We start from the raw sequence: 19964 nt of genomic DNA on the forward strand, positions 1-19964 counted from the left end.
TTCTGAGCTGCTGCTCCTCTAGGGCTTTGCCACAGAGTGCTCTAGCCCTCCCTTGGTAACCAATGTGGTGTGAGGTAGCCTAGCCTAGCACACACAGAAGAAAATGCCATGCCAGTTATAAAGACAATAGTATCACTGGAAATGCCGTGGGGAATTTTTCAATACCCTGATTAAGCATTTATGGACAGCTTTGATATAAGGGCCCCTAAAATAGAGAAAGTGAATATTTTAGCTTGCTAAACCTAACGCTTGTATTTAATTCTCTCTTCATTTCCTGTTGCCTAGTTTGTCATTTACACACCCCACCCTTATTTAATCTGCAGCCTACTGTACATATTCAAATATTATCTTACATTGGGCAAGGGAATACTGTGAACTTCTGCAATACATCCACCTAACACATAACATACACAACTGTAATATAGATAAGAGCAATCTCATTTCAAGGCATTTATGTCCCCTGTGCAAGATTAGCAAGCATCCAAGTAATGAGATTTTAATTACACACTCTCCTAAATGTTTATTGTGGGCGCTCCCTTGCTGCTCCTTTACTACATACAAGATACTTTAGCTGATTTTGCAACTCTGGTTAGATCACAGTCTGAGATCACAAAATGAAGTTAAAGTAAAAAACATACATAGAATTGGCTAGCATACATATTTTATAAAAAAAAAAAAAAGAATCTATCATATATATATATATATATATAGTAAGAAGTAAAAGCTGTTGTCTGGCTGTGTTTGCTAGCGGCAAACTTTCCAACAATAACAGAAAACACATTACAGCCTATTCAGTTATCAGATGTATATTGTATTCAGCATTTTCCTTTACACAATCAGTTGTCCCAATACACACCCAAAGTGTAGTCTGCAGGTGTCAAACATGTGGCCCCATTGTTATGATCTACAACTTGCATAGATGCCAGTTAACATCATGTCATAAGGCTGATAATGATCCTGGATTGTTTAAAGCCTAATTCCTTTTCATTCTGGGTGATCGGACACAGGGTGCTTTGAGTATGGCATTCAAATGTTTTATGCTTCGAAGGCATTTTTGCATGATTTTCATCTGCTTTGGTACCTGCAGGGACAGCAAACTGCCCTGCGTACCATCACCCTAAATGATAACATTAAATAAGAATGTCAGGACTGGATCATTATCATCCTTATATGGGTTAGTTCACATCTCTGTAGAGCATTATAAATTAAGTACATATACAGTAGGTCAGAAGATCACCGGTGAAAATGTGGGGTCTATTTTGGGGGCTATATTTGTCCCTTACATGTTTTTATAATAAGGTATTCTTCCACTTTGTCAAATAACAACTTACACAGCACTCTGACATCAAAAGACTGTTGAGGTTCTGGGATTTATAGCGTAATAGATGAACGGCTGCAGGATGAAAGCTATACTTTGCCTAAATAAAGGTGTCCCATAAACAGGGCCATATTTATATACAGGCACACCCGAGTGGGTGGCTATACATTATATTTATAATTTAAAAATATAAATAAATTATGCCCCCAGCCTCCACCACAGATGGAGCTGAGGGGTGTGAGGGGTGGGGTTGGGTCACACTGTGGAAGTGACATCACATGCATTTATAGGACATAGCATGGCAACTTTCCTGCAAAGGACATGAAGCAATTTGCCCTCGGCTGATGAATGCCTTATAAACATGACTGACTATTTGTAATACATCCATTTTAGCTCTAGTGTTTATATGCCATTTTTAAAGTCTTCAAAGTCTTTTTTAAACTTAAATCTTTAAAATTACAGTAAGTATATGCATTTAATATTTTCTCAGAAAATACTGCCATTGTAAAAACATTTTTTTTTCCAAAAAGGTCACTTACATTCTACAAAATATCAAACAAAAAACATGATGCAAGAGAGAGTGTGAGTCAAATCCGAAAAGCTTGTGGAAGTACATAAAAGGCAGAATAAAGAAACAAGATAATGTCTGCAAAGTGAGACAAGTGAAGGGATTATAAACAAAGGCATGGCGCCATTACTCAAAGAATGGATAAAGATCTTAATCTGAGAATTAGAAACTTGCGAGTGTGACTTCAGCAACAGAATGTTACTTAAATGATTACTAGAAATTAGGTATTATTTGAAAATATACAGTACTGTGTTCAGCAAGATTACAGTTAATGTTATATAGTACTGCTTTACTTGATCTATATGATTCCTTTTTTTTTCAGTGGATTTATAGATTGCTGTAGGGTACAGCATGTTTAATAACCAGTGGGAAACATTACCTGAATACAGACTTAAAGACAAGCAGTTTACAGTAGTTACATGGCCTGAGGGGGATACTTTCAAGTAGACCCTATTGATAAGTAAGGGAGCATACACTGTGTTCACACTCAAAGTGTGATCCACTTCAAAGAGCATTAATAAAGATACAGCAAGCAGTGTAAATCCTGTGTACTGGGGTCCTTATATTTGCTGTACAGTATGTTAATAGGCAGAGTTGCTACAGAGGCTGAGCACACCCATTTTGGTGGAATGAGAGAGCGGATTTATATCCATGTCTGTCTGTGTTCTATACAGTGTAATGTATTTGGATATATTAGCAATACTCTCTTCAAAGTTAAGGTGGCCATAGACTGGCAGATTTAAGCTGGTCCTTCAGACCAATTCAGCAGCTTATCTGCCCATGTATGGGGCCCTCCTGAATGTTTGATTTTCCCAATTTCTAGGCGCCTATTCCCGTTGTTGAAATTTGATTTAATTAACCCAAAATTAGGTGGGCACTTGTTTGGTGACCTTGCCACATGAGCAAATCTTATGGTGTATGCCCACCATTATAATGTGAAACAATTACAGCTAGAATCATCTCATAATGCCCTAATTTTATAATATATGAATGTAGTTATAATTTTTACAGACATAAAATAGCAACTATAGCATGAAACATTTGCTTTTGTACCCAGAAGTACAGTACCCCTAGGGCAGTAGGCCACACCCTATCCCTTTAATTGTTACAGACAAAGCAGCAATACTGGTCAACAGGACACATTTGTCTGTAGCTGCTGGAGGTAGAAGAAATGCCAGTTTTGTAAAAACAAAACAAACCACTGAAACACTGTAACAATACATATAATGTACACATGGGCACCATGCAAAAAAAAAAAAAAATGCAAATGGTGTATGCTGCATATGTTCTGCATCTTTGCTCAGTCCTTATATGAGCCGGGTATTCTAGGTGCTTATTGGGCATAACTGAGCTCTGACAAGGTGATGCTTAGCAATGCACAGTGCATTTGGGGCAGAAGTTAGTGGACTGGTGCTTTCTTGCCCTAGTCTAGGTACACTAACAGAGAAAACATTTCTTGTTCAACATTGGTGTGTACTCGACAATGTATTAGAGCTAATTGTCTTTTAAAACAACTGACTACAACAGAAAGCCTTAATGCAAAGTAACTGGATTATATCAGAAATGGTACAGAATAGTAATAAGTAATTGATTATATTAAGAAAGTTTCTTATTTTCTTGAGATGGAAATTTGCGCTACTTAGTACTCTAGAACTTGCACCCAGAGGGTCATTATAAAGAAATATTTTTATGTTTGGGGCCTTTGTCCCAGCCCAAGGCTACCACAGTTCTTTAGCAAAATACACAGTCTTTGAAATTCCCATTTTAGTAATTTATTACCCATTAGTAATAAATGCATATTGACATTAGATGGCAGCAGAGAAACAAGTTAATTCTGCATCATAATTGATGAATAATCATCTCTGAAGTATCAGTTTCTATTAGGGCAGGAACTAAGTGTAGGCAGGGTAGGCATGTGTGTAAAACACAGTTTTGGGGCCACAGCAATGAGCAAAGTTGGAAGACTAAGCGAGCGACAGCAGCGATGGTGGGGGGCATCAGCCAGGTATCATTGCCTTGGCCGGTAATACTGCTACACATGGTTTGATGATTTCCAAAGACTTTTAAGCTTATATTTTTAACAGGAACCCATAACACACTGAGCATGTGCAGTATAAATGATGCTCAAGATGGCCAGGCAACATCTAAGTTGGAGAGTTGAAAGCATAGCTCATTACTGTTACAGGGCTAGTGAACCTCTGCTCTTTGCATTAAGGTTAGTATAGAAAACTGTGTGTGCGGGTTCATTTATATATATGGTTTTGCTTATATATGTTATTGCTTTAATATGAACACTGTGGGATACATATATATATATCCTGTGGGGATGGAAACACGTTGATATAAATTGGTGTTTGATATACACATTTTTGATGCCGTGAGTGCTTTTTAAGGGACTGCAATTATATATATATATATATATATAAACAAAGGATGGCACGCCGCTACATAACATACCTCGGGTGCTCGGTAAAGGGTTCCAATAGTATAAAAAAGACCAGCAACTCCGGGATTTCTTGTGAAAAATCAAAACATATATTCAAAGTAGCATAAACAGCCGACGTAACGTTTCGGTCCCCATCGTAGATTTGCCATGATGCCTATCACATATCTTTCTAAATAAATATATGTATCTTCTCATGCCTATCTTTGTATTTAACTATATATGATTATTACTTTAATAATACATGCATTTGCGCATCTGTCTGTCTATCTCTCTCTCTCTCTAATGTATCTAGCTCTCTAGCCTATCAATTGACCTCCTGAGCCATCTACCATTCAACTGTCCATCAATATTAGAGTAGAGAATTATAGAAATTGGGCTTATTCCGTATTTAGTATAATGCTTCTATCCACTTTCTGATGTATATAAGTTATTGTCTTGTTAACCATAACAATACTATATCTATTTAACACAACTGGCTTTTCCTGTAATGTCAGTCATAGTTCCTTAAAATACATAAGACAAAAGAGTTTGAAGGCTGTTGCCAGGCAACCTTACTACATGACCATAGCATATAAAGCACGTTAGAAGGGTTTGCAACATCGCTGAAGCAGATAAAATTAATTCACAAAATTATAATAAACTCAATTTTGGCTCACCAAAATAAGCGGCATGGGCGCTTTTCTTCCATCCTCTCCTGGGTAGGGAGCGGAGAACCGAGGCTGACGCACTGTGAAGTACATGAGTCACTCGTGAGGAGAACCTACCATTGTGCTGGCCCTCGTGCCTCTCTCTTCTTTGCTGAGCCATGAGTGCCCCTTTGGTTATATTCTCATGTTACTGTTTACAGTAAGTTACTATACACAGCAGAGAAGCTCAGACTGAACCCAAATAATTTAACAGGGGTAATCACTGGTATAAAATTGCATTAACATATTTGTAATCCTTTGAGAAGATCATGAAATTCCACCTCTGGATGAAGTAGCAAAGTAGTCAGGAATAAGACCATTCCATAACAGCCTGATAAGTCACTTTTGTTTTGCAAGCAACGTCTCTGTTTCACAGTGGTTTAAACCACCTTTCCTGTGCAGTTAACTTTGCCGTTCTTCACACTCCTAACATCCCATGAAGCTGCTCTGCATTCATTTTCAAGTCCTTGTTGGTTCTCTCTGCTGATAGGGTACTATATACATATCTTATAAAAGGCAAAAATCTAATTTGCACTGTCCCAATACAAGGAATATGTCAGTCGGAGAATCATCCTGTCCCTAAAGGTTCATCAGCCACTGGACACCAAAAGCAGCTTTATAAGAAAGAAAGAATGGCAAGAGAACACCTATTCACGATAAGAAGAGAGGAAGGTTCTGTGTGAAGAGCTGTGTTTTGCAATAGATCTTGTGTGAGGAAGGAAAGAAAAAATCCCTGGTTTCAATTCCCAGGGAACTTCAAGAAAACAAATCCGACTGGAAGGAAGGGAGGGAAAGGAACCTCGGCTTTCTTAAGCATCACAGGGACATGCAGAGAGACTGCTGCCTTTCTTTGTTTTACGAAAGAAGACAAAGGGGGAAAATTGTTCCTGATTTACTTGGCAACAAGTACAGTACAATTTCCACCCTTGTGTTTAGCCATGTCCTGCAGAGTGAAAGCTCAAATGAAAACCAGCCTGTCACCAAGTCTACATGCCTATTTCTATGGGCTCCAGCTTCCAGTGCAGCCCATTCCTGTGGTTCTGAACTAGTTAAAGAACATGACACCTGCAACATCCCAAAGAGCCTATTACACGGTGGCACTACATTACCAAGGTGACTGGCATACAGAAATAGACCTGTTTTTCACACTTGCAAAGGATAGAAATGCACAGCAGCCTACAATTCCGTGCTTTTAACCTATTAGTAACAAATATAAATAATTATATTTGAGATACTTTTTAATTCTTTAGAAGCGATTGCAAAACGGTTTCCTTTTTTTCTGAGAAAAAGTAATGAAAACAATATATAAGCAAATGCAGAATGGGATGTCGGCCAAAACCAGATCTACATCTTCTAATGTACTTAAAATGTAGCAAGGGTGGACTAAAGTCTGAGGTGAGTCAGAAAGCCCTTTAAAGTAATCCACATTCCTGAGTATCTATGTCACGACTAGGGAAAACATACAATTTATTTTATGGGATTTTCAGACATTCATTTTTATGCATTCTAGTCAGGAAAGTCTGCCTGGGTTTGATTGGGAAATATTCCATTTAAAGTAGTGACAAGGCAATGGAAACAGTGGTGTTGAGGAAACCTGCAGTCTGTAGGGTTACAGTGGAGGAAATAATTATTTGACCCCTCACTGATTTTGTAAGTTTGTCCAATGACAAAGAAATGAAAAGTCTCAGAACAGTATCATTTCAATGGTAGGTTTATTTTAACAGTGGCAGATAGCACATCAAAAGGAAAATCGAAAAAATAACTTTAAATAAAAGATAGCAACTGATTTGCATTTCATTGAGTGAAATAAGTTTTTGAACCCCTACCAACCATTAAGAGTTCTGGCTCCCACAGAGTGGTTAGACACTTCTACTCAATTAGTCAACCTCATTAAGGGCACCTGTCTTAACTAGTCACCTGTATAAAAGACACCTGTCCACAGAATCAATCAATCAAGCAGACTCCAAACTCTCCAACATGGGAAAGACCAAAGAGCTGTCCAAGGATGTCAGAGACAAAATTGTAGACCTGCACAAGGCTGGAATGGGCTACAAAACCATTAGCAAGAAGCTGGGAGAGAAGGTGACAACTGTTGGTGCGATTGTTCGAAAATGGAAGGAGCACAAAATGACCATCAATCGACCTCGCTCTGGGGCTCCACGCAAGATCTCACCTCGTGGGGTGTCAATGATTCTGAGAAAGGTGAAAAAGCATCCTAGAACTACACGGGAGGAGTTAGTTAATGACCTCAAATTAGCAGGGACCACAGTCACCAAGAAAACCATTGGAAACACATTACACCGCAATGGATTAAAATCCTGCAGGGCTCGCAAGGTCCCCCTGCTCAAGAAGGCACATGTGCAGGCCCGTCTGAAGTTTGCCAATGAACACCTGAATGATTCTGTGAGTGACTGGGAGAAGGTGCTGTGGTCTGATGAGACCAAAATAGAGCTCTTTGGCCATTAACTCAACTCGCTGTGTTTGGAGGAAGGAAAAATGCTGCCTATGACCCCCAAAACACCGTCCCCACCATCAAGCATGGGGGTGGAAACATTTTGCTTTGGGGGTGTTTTTCTGCTAAGGGCACAGGACAACTTTTCGCATTAACGGGAAAATGGACGGAGCCATGTATCGTGAAATCCTGAACGACAACCTCCTTCCCTCTGCCAGGAAACTGAAAATGGGTCGTGGATGGGTGTTCCAGCACGACAATGACCCAAAACATACAGCAAAGGCAACAAAGGAGTGGCTCAAGAAGAAGCACATTAAGGTCATGGAGTGGCCTAGTCAGTCTCCGGACCTTAATCCAATAGAAAACCTATGGAGGGAGCTCAAGCTCAGAGTTGCACAGAGACAGCCTCGAAACCTTAGGGATTTAGAGATGATCTGCAAAGAGGAGTGGACCAACATTCCTCCTAAAATGTGCGCAAACTTGGTCATCAATTACAAGAAACGTTTGACCTCTGTGCTTGCAAACAAGGGTTTTTCCACTAAGTATTAAGTCTTTTTTTGTTAGAGGGTTCAAAAACTTATTTCACTCAATGAAATGCAAATCAGTTGCTATCTTTTATTTAAAGTTATTTTTTCGATTTTCCTTTTGATGTGCTATCTGCCACTGTTAAAATAAACCTACCATTGAAATGATACTGTTCTGAGACTTTTCATTTCTTTGTCATTGGACAAACTTACAAAATCAGTGAGGGGTCAAATAATTATTTCCTCCACTGTAAATGCCTGGTTGGTCAGACACAAATAGCATGATTCTCAATTAGCTGCTGGCTAAGCATCATAGGGTTGTTTTTTTCTAGGTAAGAAGAAGGCTCAGCCTGGGCTTCCCTGTAGGGCTGTGCTGGTAGGTGATGGGACCCAGGGCAAAACAGCATCTCTTGGGGGTATATTTATGTATAAAGCAGGATTCTTAAACCAGCAGTATTAAAGCTGTTGTGGATCCACAACTTCTAGCATCAATGTAAATGTCATGGAACTCTAAATTAACGTCTAATTCATTTATATAACATTAATAAACACTGATTATAACATTACCTTACTGTTTTAGTGAGATAAACACAACCCTCTTTTTTTTATCTGTTTCTGCTTATAGAGATATCGATATTACAGAATATTCAGAGATTTTGGTACTATATAGTGTTATTAGCACAATCATGCCTTGCTATAGGAACTATTTCACATCTGCAGTCTGCAATGCCAGGAAAGAAAGAAATCTTTTGACTGCAGTGCAGTGGTTTCTTTAACAATACATTTAACATAAATATTGGGCCTGCATGTTGCCTCCTTATGACAACTTTGCTGCCTTAGGGGAAGGAAGACCAGGTATGGGACCTGTTATCCAAAATACTCGGGAACTTGGGTTTTCCAAATAAGGGGTCTTCTGTATTTTGCATCTTCATACCTTAAGTCAACTAAAAAATAATTTGCATAGAATATACAGGGCAGTGTTTTGCTGCTCCCTTCCAGTTTATTTCTAATAATGTTCACAGTATTTCTGGCCTATCTTATGCCCCAGACAGGTAAGCTATAACATCCATGGACGCACTTTTTTTACCTCCCATATTTGCCATTGCCACTATAGGAAGCAATATTACATACGTAAAAGCGGAAAATATGTGCTGCCAAGTATACTCCCAAATATCTTTTTGGCCTTGCATATCGTAAAACAGCTTTAAGGCACGCAATTACGTTAATAGATGCCAACTATATATATCATGTTTTATTTAGTTATGCAAATAGACCCAGAGTATTAATAGCTACTATTGCCTATTATAATTTAATCCATGTAAACTGCAAAACATATCTTTATGTTGTATTTTTGATCTTCATGCTGTGGTTTTTTATTTCTTTTTCTCTCAATTTAAAACAGTGGTGCTCAGACATTAGGAACATGGGCTATCAGACTGTAAATAAAATCTGTCTGATAAACAGGCATCACCATGTAAAAATAAAAAACAAAAAAACCTGTATTTATCAAGCTATATATTAATTTTCAGCAGCCTCTTAAAATACTGTGTAAAAAAAGGTCACTCAAGACTGTTAACACCAGAATTTACTTGCCAAATGAATTTTTATTATTGACTAATTGACTATTGACCACATCTTTAATATTGACTATTAAAGATGTGGTTATGATGGGTATCAGTTCATATACAACAACTGGTATCTCCTATTACAGACATTTGTCAGCAAGTCTTTCTTTAGGCATCTCTCCAAGTAATGCCATGAACAGCCTCATGGTGGAGCTGGTGTCAAAAGGTGTAGTGACTATGCAGCCTGGGGGGCAAGATAACATCACTCAGATTATCGTGGAGCCTGTTCATTAGGGCAGAGCTGTTAGGGGCTGGAACTGTGTGTTATTATTCATAATACACCAAAGCCATTTTCATTCTCCAATATCATAACAGACTTATTGTTATTATAAGAAGTGCCTTTTATTCCATATTAGAGAAGAGTACATGCAATCCGAATTGATGTAAGCATTCATCGAAGATTAACTGGTGCTAAATGAAATTAACAGATCTCTGTTCTTTGCCACTTCTCCAGGATGTCAACAATCTATTTGTAGTCGAGAATAATAAAGCAGAGTGCGCACTTCCTTTGCAGTAGATATAGAGGGACTTCCTGACCAGTACGTTGAACTCTTCCATTTCGGAAACATGCTGTGAAGAACTATCTGATCGCACCCCTCTTGTCTCAGGAAACTGAAGGTTGCATGGGACACTTTAGGTGTTGCTTGACTTTTTTTTTTTTATTTATAGAAAATATTGATACTAAAAGTGGAACAGGCATTGTTCTCTCCTGGATCAGCAATTTTCCCAGTTGGATATTCACTTATGTTTTTATTAGTGTAGAGAGATTGAGAGCCTGTTCATAATAAGTTGACTCTTACTCAGAGATATTGCAGGCAATGACAAAAACAGAAAGTTTAAACATTAATATTAAATGCCACTAAAAGCATAGAACTTGTAAAACTTGTGTTTGAGGTGCCCCCTAAGGGACTGATGGGTATTTAATGGTGTTATTGTGTGTAATAAACTGATAATGTGCTTCCATGTACAGTGGTGTGAAAAACTATTTGCCCCCTTCCTGATTTCTTATTCTTTTGCATGTTTGTCACACTTAAATGTTTCTGCTCATCAAAAACCGTTAACTATTAGTCAAAGATAACATAATTGAACACAAAATGCAGTTTTTAAATGAAGGTTTACGTTATTAAGGGAGAAAAAAATCTCCAAATCTACATGGCCCTGTGTGAAAAAGTGATTGCCCCCCTTGTTAAAAAATAACTTAACTGTGGTTTATCACACCTGAGTTCAATTTCTGTAGTCACCCCGAGGCCTGATTACTGCCACACCTGTTTCAATCAAGAAATCACTTAAATAGGAGCTACCTGACACAGAGAAGTAGACCAAAAGCACCTCAAAAGCTAGACATCATGCCAAGATCCAAAGAAATTGAGGAACAAATGAGAACAAAAGTAATTGAGATCTATCAGTCTGGTAAAGGTTATAAAGCCATTTCTAAAGCTTTGGGACTCCAGCGAACCACAGTGAGAGCCATTATCCACAAATGGCAAAAACATGGAACAGTGGTGAACTTCCAGGGGCGGCGACCAAATTACCCCAAGAGCGCAGAGACAACTCATCCGAGAGGCCACAAAAGACCCCAGGACAACATCTAAAGAACTGCAGGCCTCACTTGCCTCAATTAAGGTCAGTGTTTACGACTCCACCATAAGAAAGAGACTGGGCAAAAACGGCCTGCATGGCAGATTTCCAAGGCGCAAACCACTTTTAAGCAAAAAGAACATTAAGGCTCGTCTCAATTTTGCTAAAAAACATCTCAATTGCCAAGACTTTTGAGAAAATACCTTGTGGACCGACGAGACAAAAGTTGAACTTTTTGGAAGGTGCGTGTCCCGTTACATCTGGCGTAAAAGTAACACAGCATTTCAGAAAAAGAACATCATACCAACAGTAAAATATGGTGGTGGTAGTGTGATGGTCTGGGGTTGTTTTGCTGCTTCAGGACCTGGAAGGCTTGCTGTGATAGATGGAACCATGAATTCTACTGTCTACCAAAAATCCTGAAGGAGAATGTCTGGCCATCTGTTCGTCAACTCAAGCTGAAGCGATCTTGGGTGCTGCAGCAGGACAATGACCCAAAACACACCAGCAAATCCACCTCTGAATGGCTGAAGAAAAACAAAATGAAGACTTTGGAGTGGCCTAGTCAAAGTCCTGACCTGAATCCTATTGAGATGTTGTGGCATGACCTTAAAAAGGCGGTTCATGCTAGAAAACCCTCAAATAAAGCTGAATTACAACAATTCTGCAAAGACGAGTGGGCCAAAATTCCTCCAGAGCGTTGTAAAAGACTCGTTGCAAGTTATCGCAAACGCTTGATTGCAGTTATTGCTGCTAAGGGTGGCCCAACCAGTTATTAGGTTCAGGGGGCAATTACTTTTTCACACAGGGCCATGTAGGTTTGGATTTTTTTTCTCCCTAAATAATAAAAACCCTCATTTAAAAACTGCATTTTGTGTTTACTTGTGTTATCTTTGACTAATAGTTAAATGTGTTTGATAATCAGAAACATTTTGTGTGACAAACATGCAAAAGAATAAGAAATCAAGAAGGGGGCAAATAGTTTTTCACACCACTGTATATGCATGTTTTGTATTTGTAGGCTTTTGTAACTACTAATATGGGCCTTTTGAGTGATTTATTAATTCAGCTTTGAATAGATCATATTACTTTAGCATCTGACACCAGTGCTCACAGAACCCCAAACCTGTGTGTGTGTGGGGGGGGGGGTACACCAATCCATTAAACTGAAAATTTCCATGAAGTACATAATGGGGATAAAATAGACACACAAATACTAAAAAATGCAGGACAGGTCAGGTGCCAATTTATTATGTGCAAATACATTAGGTACTTTCTAATACTATCATGAAAGTACATAAATCCTTACAAAATCATATTGTGGAGTAATAAAAGCACTGCATACTGTGCATATGTCACTTTGCCCCATTTAGTCTATTAGGACCACTGTGTTGGTCGACTCAGGGTGAGGTTTTTTTCATGTATTTTTTTGTATTTTCAGATATGGCAATATATAGCATAAAGAATGAAATATAATTGTGGTTCCTGGAGCATTTTCAGCTTTCCTCATTTTTAACAAGCAATATAGAAGCTTTTGCTCACATATAGATATAAAGATACAGGCAAGGAATGTTCTGTGCAAACAAAGCTGTGCCCTCATACCATAGATCACTGTTACTTTAAGGAAATATAAGAGAAAGATAAACCCTGCCCCAAAGCATAGTGTATTTTCCATTTAGTACAGAAAAGCATTAGTCACTTTGTTGATGAATGGATCTGATGCATAATAGGCTATTTCGTAAATTGCTAGTTTAACCCATTAACAACAAGAAAATGTGACCTGCATCTTTGGGGATTTTGCTCCCACACACAGGCAAAAAATTTAGCCCAACAACCGATGTTTGGTGGTTTTTCTTCCAATAATAACCTTTATTTAATCAAATAAAATAAAATATAATAATTAAGTGTTTTCTTTTGTGTCTATAAATGCCATTAAAAGAGTTATCTGCTGGTAAGCTTACTAAAGGGTTAATTTTTTTATAATGGTCTATGGAAGTAGGCGTCTGAAATCTGTCACTTGCAAATGTGCCTGTTGGTCTGACAGCACTAAAAGGTGCGACATGGAGAACATAACCATACATATGAAATGCCCTCATTTATGGATTTCTACTGATTGCCCATCATCTGTGACTAATATGCCACCGCCATGAAATGATATTTACAGCATAAAGTCCTTTGGTTTCATACATTTTGGCTAATGCACTAAGCCAATTATCTGCAGTCTGTGTTTCATATGACCATCTCGTCCCATATTCCATTATAAAGTCACAAGCCGTCATGACACAGACACACGCCACCAAGATTTCATCTTTAAAAAACCCATGAGCAAGCAGAGAACAGAATCACAAGCCAAGCTTTTCCCCAGCACTGCAGAAATACACAGAGTGACAAATCTATGCAGCCTGATCCTTTTAGCAATGACAGAGACAGCTCTCATTACAAAATTATCTAAATGGTTGAACCTTAAATATGCAGCATAGTATTGTTAAATGTTGGAAACATTGTCTCTTACTGAAACACTTTGGAATACTAGCAAAGAAGAATATCTAATACAACATGCATTCATATTAGACAGGACCATGAATTCAGGTATACCTAGAAAGCTATGGCAAACCATAATGGAAAGAACTCACCAAGCAAATATAATACTAGAATGATGGCAAAAATAATATTTATGAGCAACTCCTCCTACCAGTGTTGTGTAAAACCTCATTTAATCTCCGTAGCAGTTCTTCCACAGCCATTTCTGATTGTCTTTTTTTTAAAGAAAAAAAAAAAAAGACAAGTCTTATTCATAGAGCAAGATCCACTGAAAACATTTTCTTCTCTCGGTGAGGCAAATGAGCTACAGCAGCGCTCCGCGGCACTGCATTTCAATTAGCTCCAGGTCTTGGCACATCACAAAAGGAGGTGTAAGAGAACACACACTCCACTCTGCAATTCACAGCTGAGGCATACAGGATCGGAGATGGAGTTATCATTCAAGATCACGCCGGGGTCATGGAAAAGTTCTTACTGGTGCTGTTCTGCAGTGTTCATCATGAATGTGAGCAATGGCTGGCAGCCACTGGGGTAACCTAATTGTACCTCCACAGTTTGGAATAAGAAGAAAGAAATCACCAACCAAATGCAGAATTACCAATGACATATTAATAAATCAGAGTCATATTTAACAAGTGCCTCCATGGTTTCGCCATGCAAAAAACACAAAGTGTGATTAGTTGCCCTTCCCAGAGAGAGATCAAGGGCATACACTAGAGGAAGGATTGGATTACACGGCTAAACAGTATGTACAAAAGGACTCTCTCCCTTGCTAGAGGGAGAGCTAGAGGAAAATAGACTATGCTATATTTCTTTGAGTGTATCTACTGAAGATATTAAGGTAAAATAGGTAAGGTATAATTATATTCCTGTGCTATGGTTTTCCCTTGCTTCTATAGAGCTGTTCCTACACATGGCAAGTCTTATTTCATTTCTAGGCCAGCAGCCAAAACAACCAAATAGCACAGAAATTCTGAGGGTGGTACAGGCAGTGTTGCTTCCTCTTGTCTCCAATTGGTCACCAACAATTTCAGTTCCGATTTCCTGATTGCAATTACATTTGCATTGTATTTGCTTATCAGAACCATTACCTAAGGTGCCATTTCTAGGCAGTGCTATGATTCATTTATTATTTATTTATTTATTAAACAGAGTAATAACATTTTGACTTCACTTTTGAGTTTCTTTATGAAAATTTAGGCCACTGGCCACATTTTTTTCCAGAAGAATTTTTATCGGTGATGTTGGAAAAAAGTAGCACAAATCAGACACAAAAAGGATGAGTTATTAAAAATTGTGGCAGTGGACTTTTTTTCCAATTCAGTTTTCCAGAATTCCATTTTCAATTGTGAATAAACACAATTAAGTATCTGAAGTTTGGGGTTTTTTTTTGTTATTATTATGGGTTTCAGTTTATTTAGAATTTAAATTTTGAAAATGGGTAAATTGATCACAAACACGTGGCCCATTTTCTTGGACCCTAATACAAAGCTCTCTGTACTCAAAGGATACAGACTATACAGCATAAGAAAGCACACACCAAATAAATAACTTGAAAGGTGCTACTGCAGACATATAACAAAAAGGAAAGCAAGCTCTTAGAAAAAATAATTTATTGAAACAAAGATGCTATCACATATTACGCCCATAGGCCACAACACAAAGAGCTGCACCTACTTGGCTGTCAGCATGGGACTATCCCCAAGACCAGGGGTAGGGAACCTATGGCTCGGGAGCCAGATGTGGCTCTTTTGATGGCTGTATCTGGCTCGCTGCCAAATCTTTAATAAAAAAAAAATAACGAGGGCGTGGCCTGCGCACGGAGTATAGAAGACGTGTTCTAAGCCTTAGAACACATCTTCTATCCGCTGAGCGCAGGCCACACCCTCCTCTGCATCGCATCCGCATCCGGCATCCTTGGGACCCACTCTAGCTTGCCCTGCCGCACCCGAGGCCAAACATATTGTATAGCTCTCACGGAATTACATTTTAAAATATGTGGTGTTTATGGCTCTCTCAGCCAAAAAGGTTCCTGACCCCTGGGTTAGAGCATGTTGGGTTGTATTCTTAAAGCAAATGTGTTCAATGACAATTCAAGCTCAGCTCTCTAGTGCCCACAGCTGTATTAATGGACAATAGTGCTCCAATGAGAATCCCAGCTAATCTGTGTAAATCTGGCTCCATGTTCTTTGTTGCTGTATTTGTAGCATTAAGCGCAGCCTTCCCAACATTAAACAAGTCTGTCCTTTATCCCCAAGTCTAGTTACAGTGTAATATAATGTAGCTAATATTTGCCAAGTGAGGAAAGTTGCGGTCATGCAAAAAAATATTGCATGTGTTAAGAAAATCACACACACACAAGTAGCCACATTTCACAATTTTTTTTCGGCATTTCACGAAATTTTTCAGCATTTTCGCAAATTTATAGGCAAAGCGAAACAGGACAGATTCGCCCAATGTTAGTATTTACATATAAACCTACTGCATACTAATTAAAATGTACATTGTAAGAAGAACAGCATGTTTGATGCTTCATAGCTTTTTTCCACTTATTTGACGAGACTGTGACTTTTTGCCGGGCCAAATTTTTGCAGCAATGAAGGAGCTGCAGTTCAGCTCTTCCTATTGTTGAGAATGCCGATTCCGAACACTGTGTCAGGCATCTCTCTGCTACCTTACATAGAGAGATTATTCTGGCATTTTGGCTCCATTATATGACACTGGAATCAGACATGGGGAGAAAAGACAGACTTGTTCAGGGCTGGGGAAACTGTGCTTAATGCTTCCATCAAATACAGATGAAAAGTGCATGGAGGCAGATTTATACAGGTCAGGTGGGATTCTCATTGTAGCATTTTATTGCAGCTGCTGGCTGTAGAGAGCTGGGGGCTGGGTTTTATTCAGAAATATTGCTTTAAGAAAACAGTCCTAATGGTGCTAGACTACAGCTCCCAGCATGCTTTACCCTTGAATATATGTTATATATAGAGAGAGAGAACAGAGAGGAGCACACCGTAAAAAGTCCAAATGCCCTGGGTGCAGGTTAACTGGGAAAATATATAGAAAGGGTACCGCACACACAGGGGCTTGATGCATAAGAAAAATGTATTTATTGAAAAAATTCCAATGTTTCGAGCACGACCGTTGTTCTTCCTCAGGGACAAAAAAATCCTCCCTTGCCTGAGGAAGAGCACTGGTCATGCATCAAGCCCCTGTGTGTGCGGTACCCTTTCAATAAAATGATACTTTTAGGTAGAGAATGCTCCCATGCTCCTTATTATTCATTCTTTTACACATACTGATCACTTTCTTTATTTTAAGGAGAAGGAAAGGCTAGTAAAGAGTTAATCTCAAGCTGCAGGCATACCTTCAGTTCTCTCAATAATGCCCTTAAGACTCCCCATATTTCTCCTGTTCAGAGGATCAGAAGCCTCATAGGAAAAAAAACACTAAGCTGTGTAAAGAAAGTTCCCATAATGCCTCACTCCTGCACCAAGACCAAGACCCATGAACATGCTCAGTTGGTTAGATTATGGGGCTGATTTACTAAGACACGAATTCGAATTGAAAAAATTCCGATTGGAAAACGAACATTTTGCAACTTTTTCGTATTTTTTGCGATTTTTTCAGCGCCTTTACGACTTTTCGGAAATTGACGTGACTTTATCGTTACCAATACGATTTTCGCGAAAAAACGCAAGTTTTTCGTAGCCATTACGATTCGCTCGTATCTTTTCGCGACTTTTTCGTATTGAGCGCTCGTAAGCGGCGGGCGAAACTTTCAGACTTATCATGATTTTGGAAGCCTCCCATAGGACTCAATGGCACCCTGCAGCTCCAACCTGGCCCAAGAAAAGTCACCATACTGAAGCTTGAATGAATCCGAACGCTACGAAAAAATCGCAACATTTTGCGCAACTTTCGGAATGGCTATGAAAAAGGCGCGACTTTTCGCACAAGTTTTAACGCTACGAAAAAATCGCCAGATTTTGCGCAACATTCGGAATGGCAACGAAAAAGTCGCGATAATTTTCCGAAAAATCACCAAATACCGATCATTACGAAAAAAACGCAATCGGACGCATTCGGCCCGTTCATGGGTAAGTAAATGTGCCCCTATGAGTCAGCTTCCTGCTGATTGGCTCAGATCCACATTCCTAGTGGGGGAGGGAGTTCTTAGCATTCTTGAGGGAGGGGGGAGCAGGAGAGAGGAGAGTGCTGCGTGTCTCTGGCACAGGGAAACAAAGAGGCAACAAATCCTGTTTCTTTTGACAGAGAAGTCAGTGTAGCGTTTCTGTGAGTGCTTATGGCTGTATTTACAGAGACCTTACTTGGTTTTTAAATTTCCTTCTCCTTTAAAGGGGTAGTTCACCTATAAATTAACTTTTAGTATAAAAACGACATTTATATTCTAAGACAATTTGCAATTGACCTTCATTTTTTATGGTTTTTCAGCAATTTGGGGTTTTGTTCCCAGCTCTCCAGTTTGGTATCTTAGCAGCTATCTGGTTACTATGCTGCAATTTACCCTAGCAACAGGCAGTTTGAATAAGAGTTGGGAATATGAATAGAGGAGGACCTAAATAGAAAGATAAGTAATACAAAGTAACAATAACAATGAATGTAGCCTCACAGAGTAATAGTTTTAGCTGCTGGGGTAAATCCCCTATGTAAAAGCTGGAAAGATTTAGAAGAGAATGGCAAATAATTCAAAAACTATAAAAAAAAATAATTATCAAGGTAAAACTGTAGTTTAGTAAAGGTATTGCAGGTTTTGAGGTTTCTAAAATAAAAGACTAGCCAACCATACAGCATAAGGGAACACTGCAAATGCTCTTCATGATACAAAATCTAGAGACATATACAGACTTTACCTATTGAATTCTTTTGGTTTAAATTTAAAATGCTGCCTTTCTCACACTATTTATATCAGGGTTCCCAAACTATGCACAGTCAGTCACTGGTTGACTACGTATTCAGGGTTAGAAAAGTGGGTGGAGCCACAACAGCCAATTACATTTCACCTATTTACTTTCCATTGTAAAGTGTAAAATGCTGAAGTGTTTATCCCTGAGTTCCCAAACTTTGCATAGTTGGTCACTAGGGGACTGCAGTTCAAAAATAGTAAAAGTGGGTGGAGCCACCAACTGCCAATCAGATGTCAATCTTTGACATTTAAATTGCTGCCATTCCGTCACTATTAAAACCAAGGTCCCCAAACTTTGCACAGTGGTTTTTACTGTATAACTGTGGTCCAAGGTTAGAAAATGTGGGCGGCATCAACAGCAGATCAGATTTAATTCAGTGACTTCACGTTTTTCAACCCAACATGAAGTTTGTTCTCAAACTTCCCTTTCTAGTTCAAGATTGCAGTCTCTAATTTACAAATTCAGCTTTGCCAAACTCAAATTTTCAAGATTTATCAGTAAAACATTCTTGAAAATTCGAATAAAGAAATGACTCATAACACATAAATTTTTATTTTTTCAGTTTTTACAAATGTCTTGTAAATGAATGGAACAATATGATCTTTGGTTTTGGCTCAGGGTCAGATTGGCCCACCCGAAAACTAAGAAAAATCCCAGTGAATCCCGGTCCCAATGAACCCTTCTTACTACACAGAGCCCGTCTCCCTAACTTGAACATCATTTAGAAACCCAAGTTATGGTGGCAGACCCAGGCTGCAATAGATCCCTGTACTTACCACCTTATGGCTCTTACACCCTTAGTGCTATTGCACTTTTATCTGGGTCTTTGTAAATGATCCTCGTGTTGTTGATCTGAACATACAGTTAATCAAGTGTTAAAGCATGTTCAGGACTAGAAGTCCACAAAATGATCAAAGCATATTCCTTGTTCCCAGGTTTTGTTAGCAATTTATTCTTTGCAGTTTACCCATAAGAGTTGCTTCTAGACCACAGTGACATACAGTATAAACAACTGAATGACAGGTAACTAGGTAAGCAGCAAAGGTAGAAAAGGTACAGGGAGTCAAAATTCTGTTGTATCTCTGGATTCATAAAGCAGCGCCATGTTCTCCCTAATATTAATTTTATATTAACTTGATCAAAAGATGAAGCGTTTTTACATTACAGCATTGGCTTGTCAGATTAGCCCCAATGTAAAAATGTTTGTCTACTTGCTCTAAAACTCAAGTAACCTATTATATACATATCTTTAAGTATATACACACAGTTATACAACTTACACTTAATGCTGAACTACA

At 38.6% G+C, this 19964-nt stretch overlaps 1 protein-coding gene across 8 annotated transcripts in view; it reads right to left on the reverse strand.

Moving 5' to 3' along the window:
- The window catches only part of mcf2l (MCF.2 cell line derived transforming sequence-like), a 133916-nt gene that overhangs the window by 73109 nt on the left and 40843 nt on the right, over positions 1-19964 (reverse strand). Inside the window, exon 1 of one of the 8 annotated variants that reach the window (XM_031897031.1) lies at positions 13890-13989. The exons of 6 other annotated variants lie outside the window; for them this stretch is intronic. In XM_031897031.1, coding sequence (XP_031752891.1) covers positions 13890-13941 — 52 coding nt within the window. In that variant the 5' untranslated portion in view covers positions 13942-13989. Of the gene's footprint in view, positions 1-4988; positions 5744-13889; positions 13990-19964 lie in introns of those variants that run through there. One more of the 8 variants, XM_031897030.1, reaches the window with a different exon arrangement.

The sequence above is a fragment of the Xenopus tropicalis genome, chromosome 2 (assembly GCF_000004195.4).
Source record: "Xenopus tropicalis strain Nigerian chromosome 2, UCB_Xtro_10.0, whole genome shotgun sequence".
NCBI classification, from domain to species: domain Eukaryota; kingdom Metazoa; phylum Chordata; class Amphibia; order Anura; family Pipidae; genus Xenopus; species Xenopus tropicalis.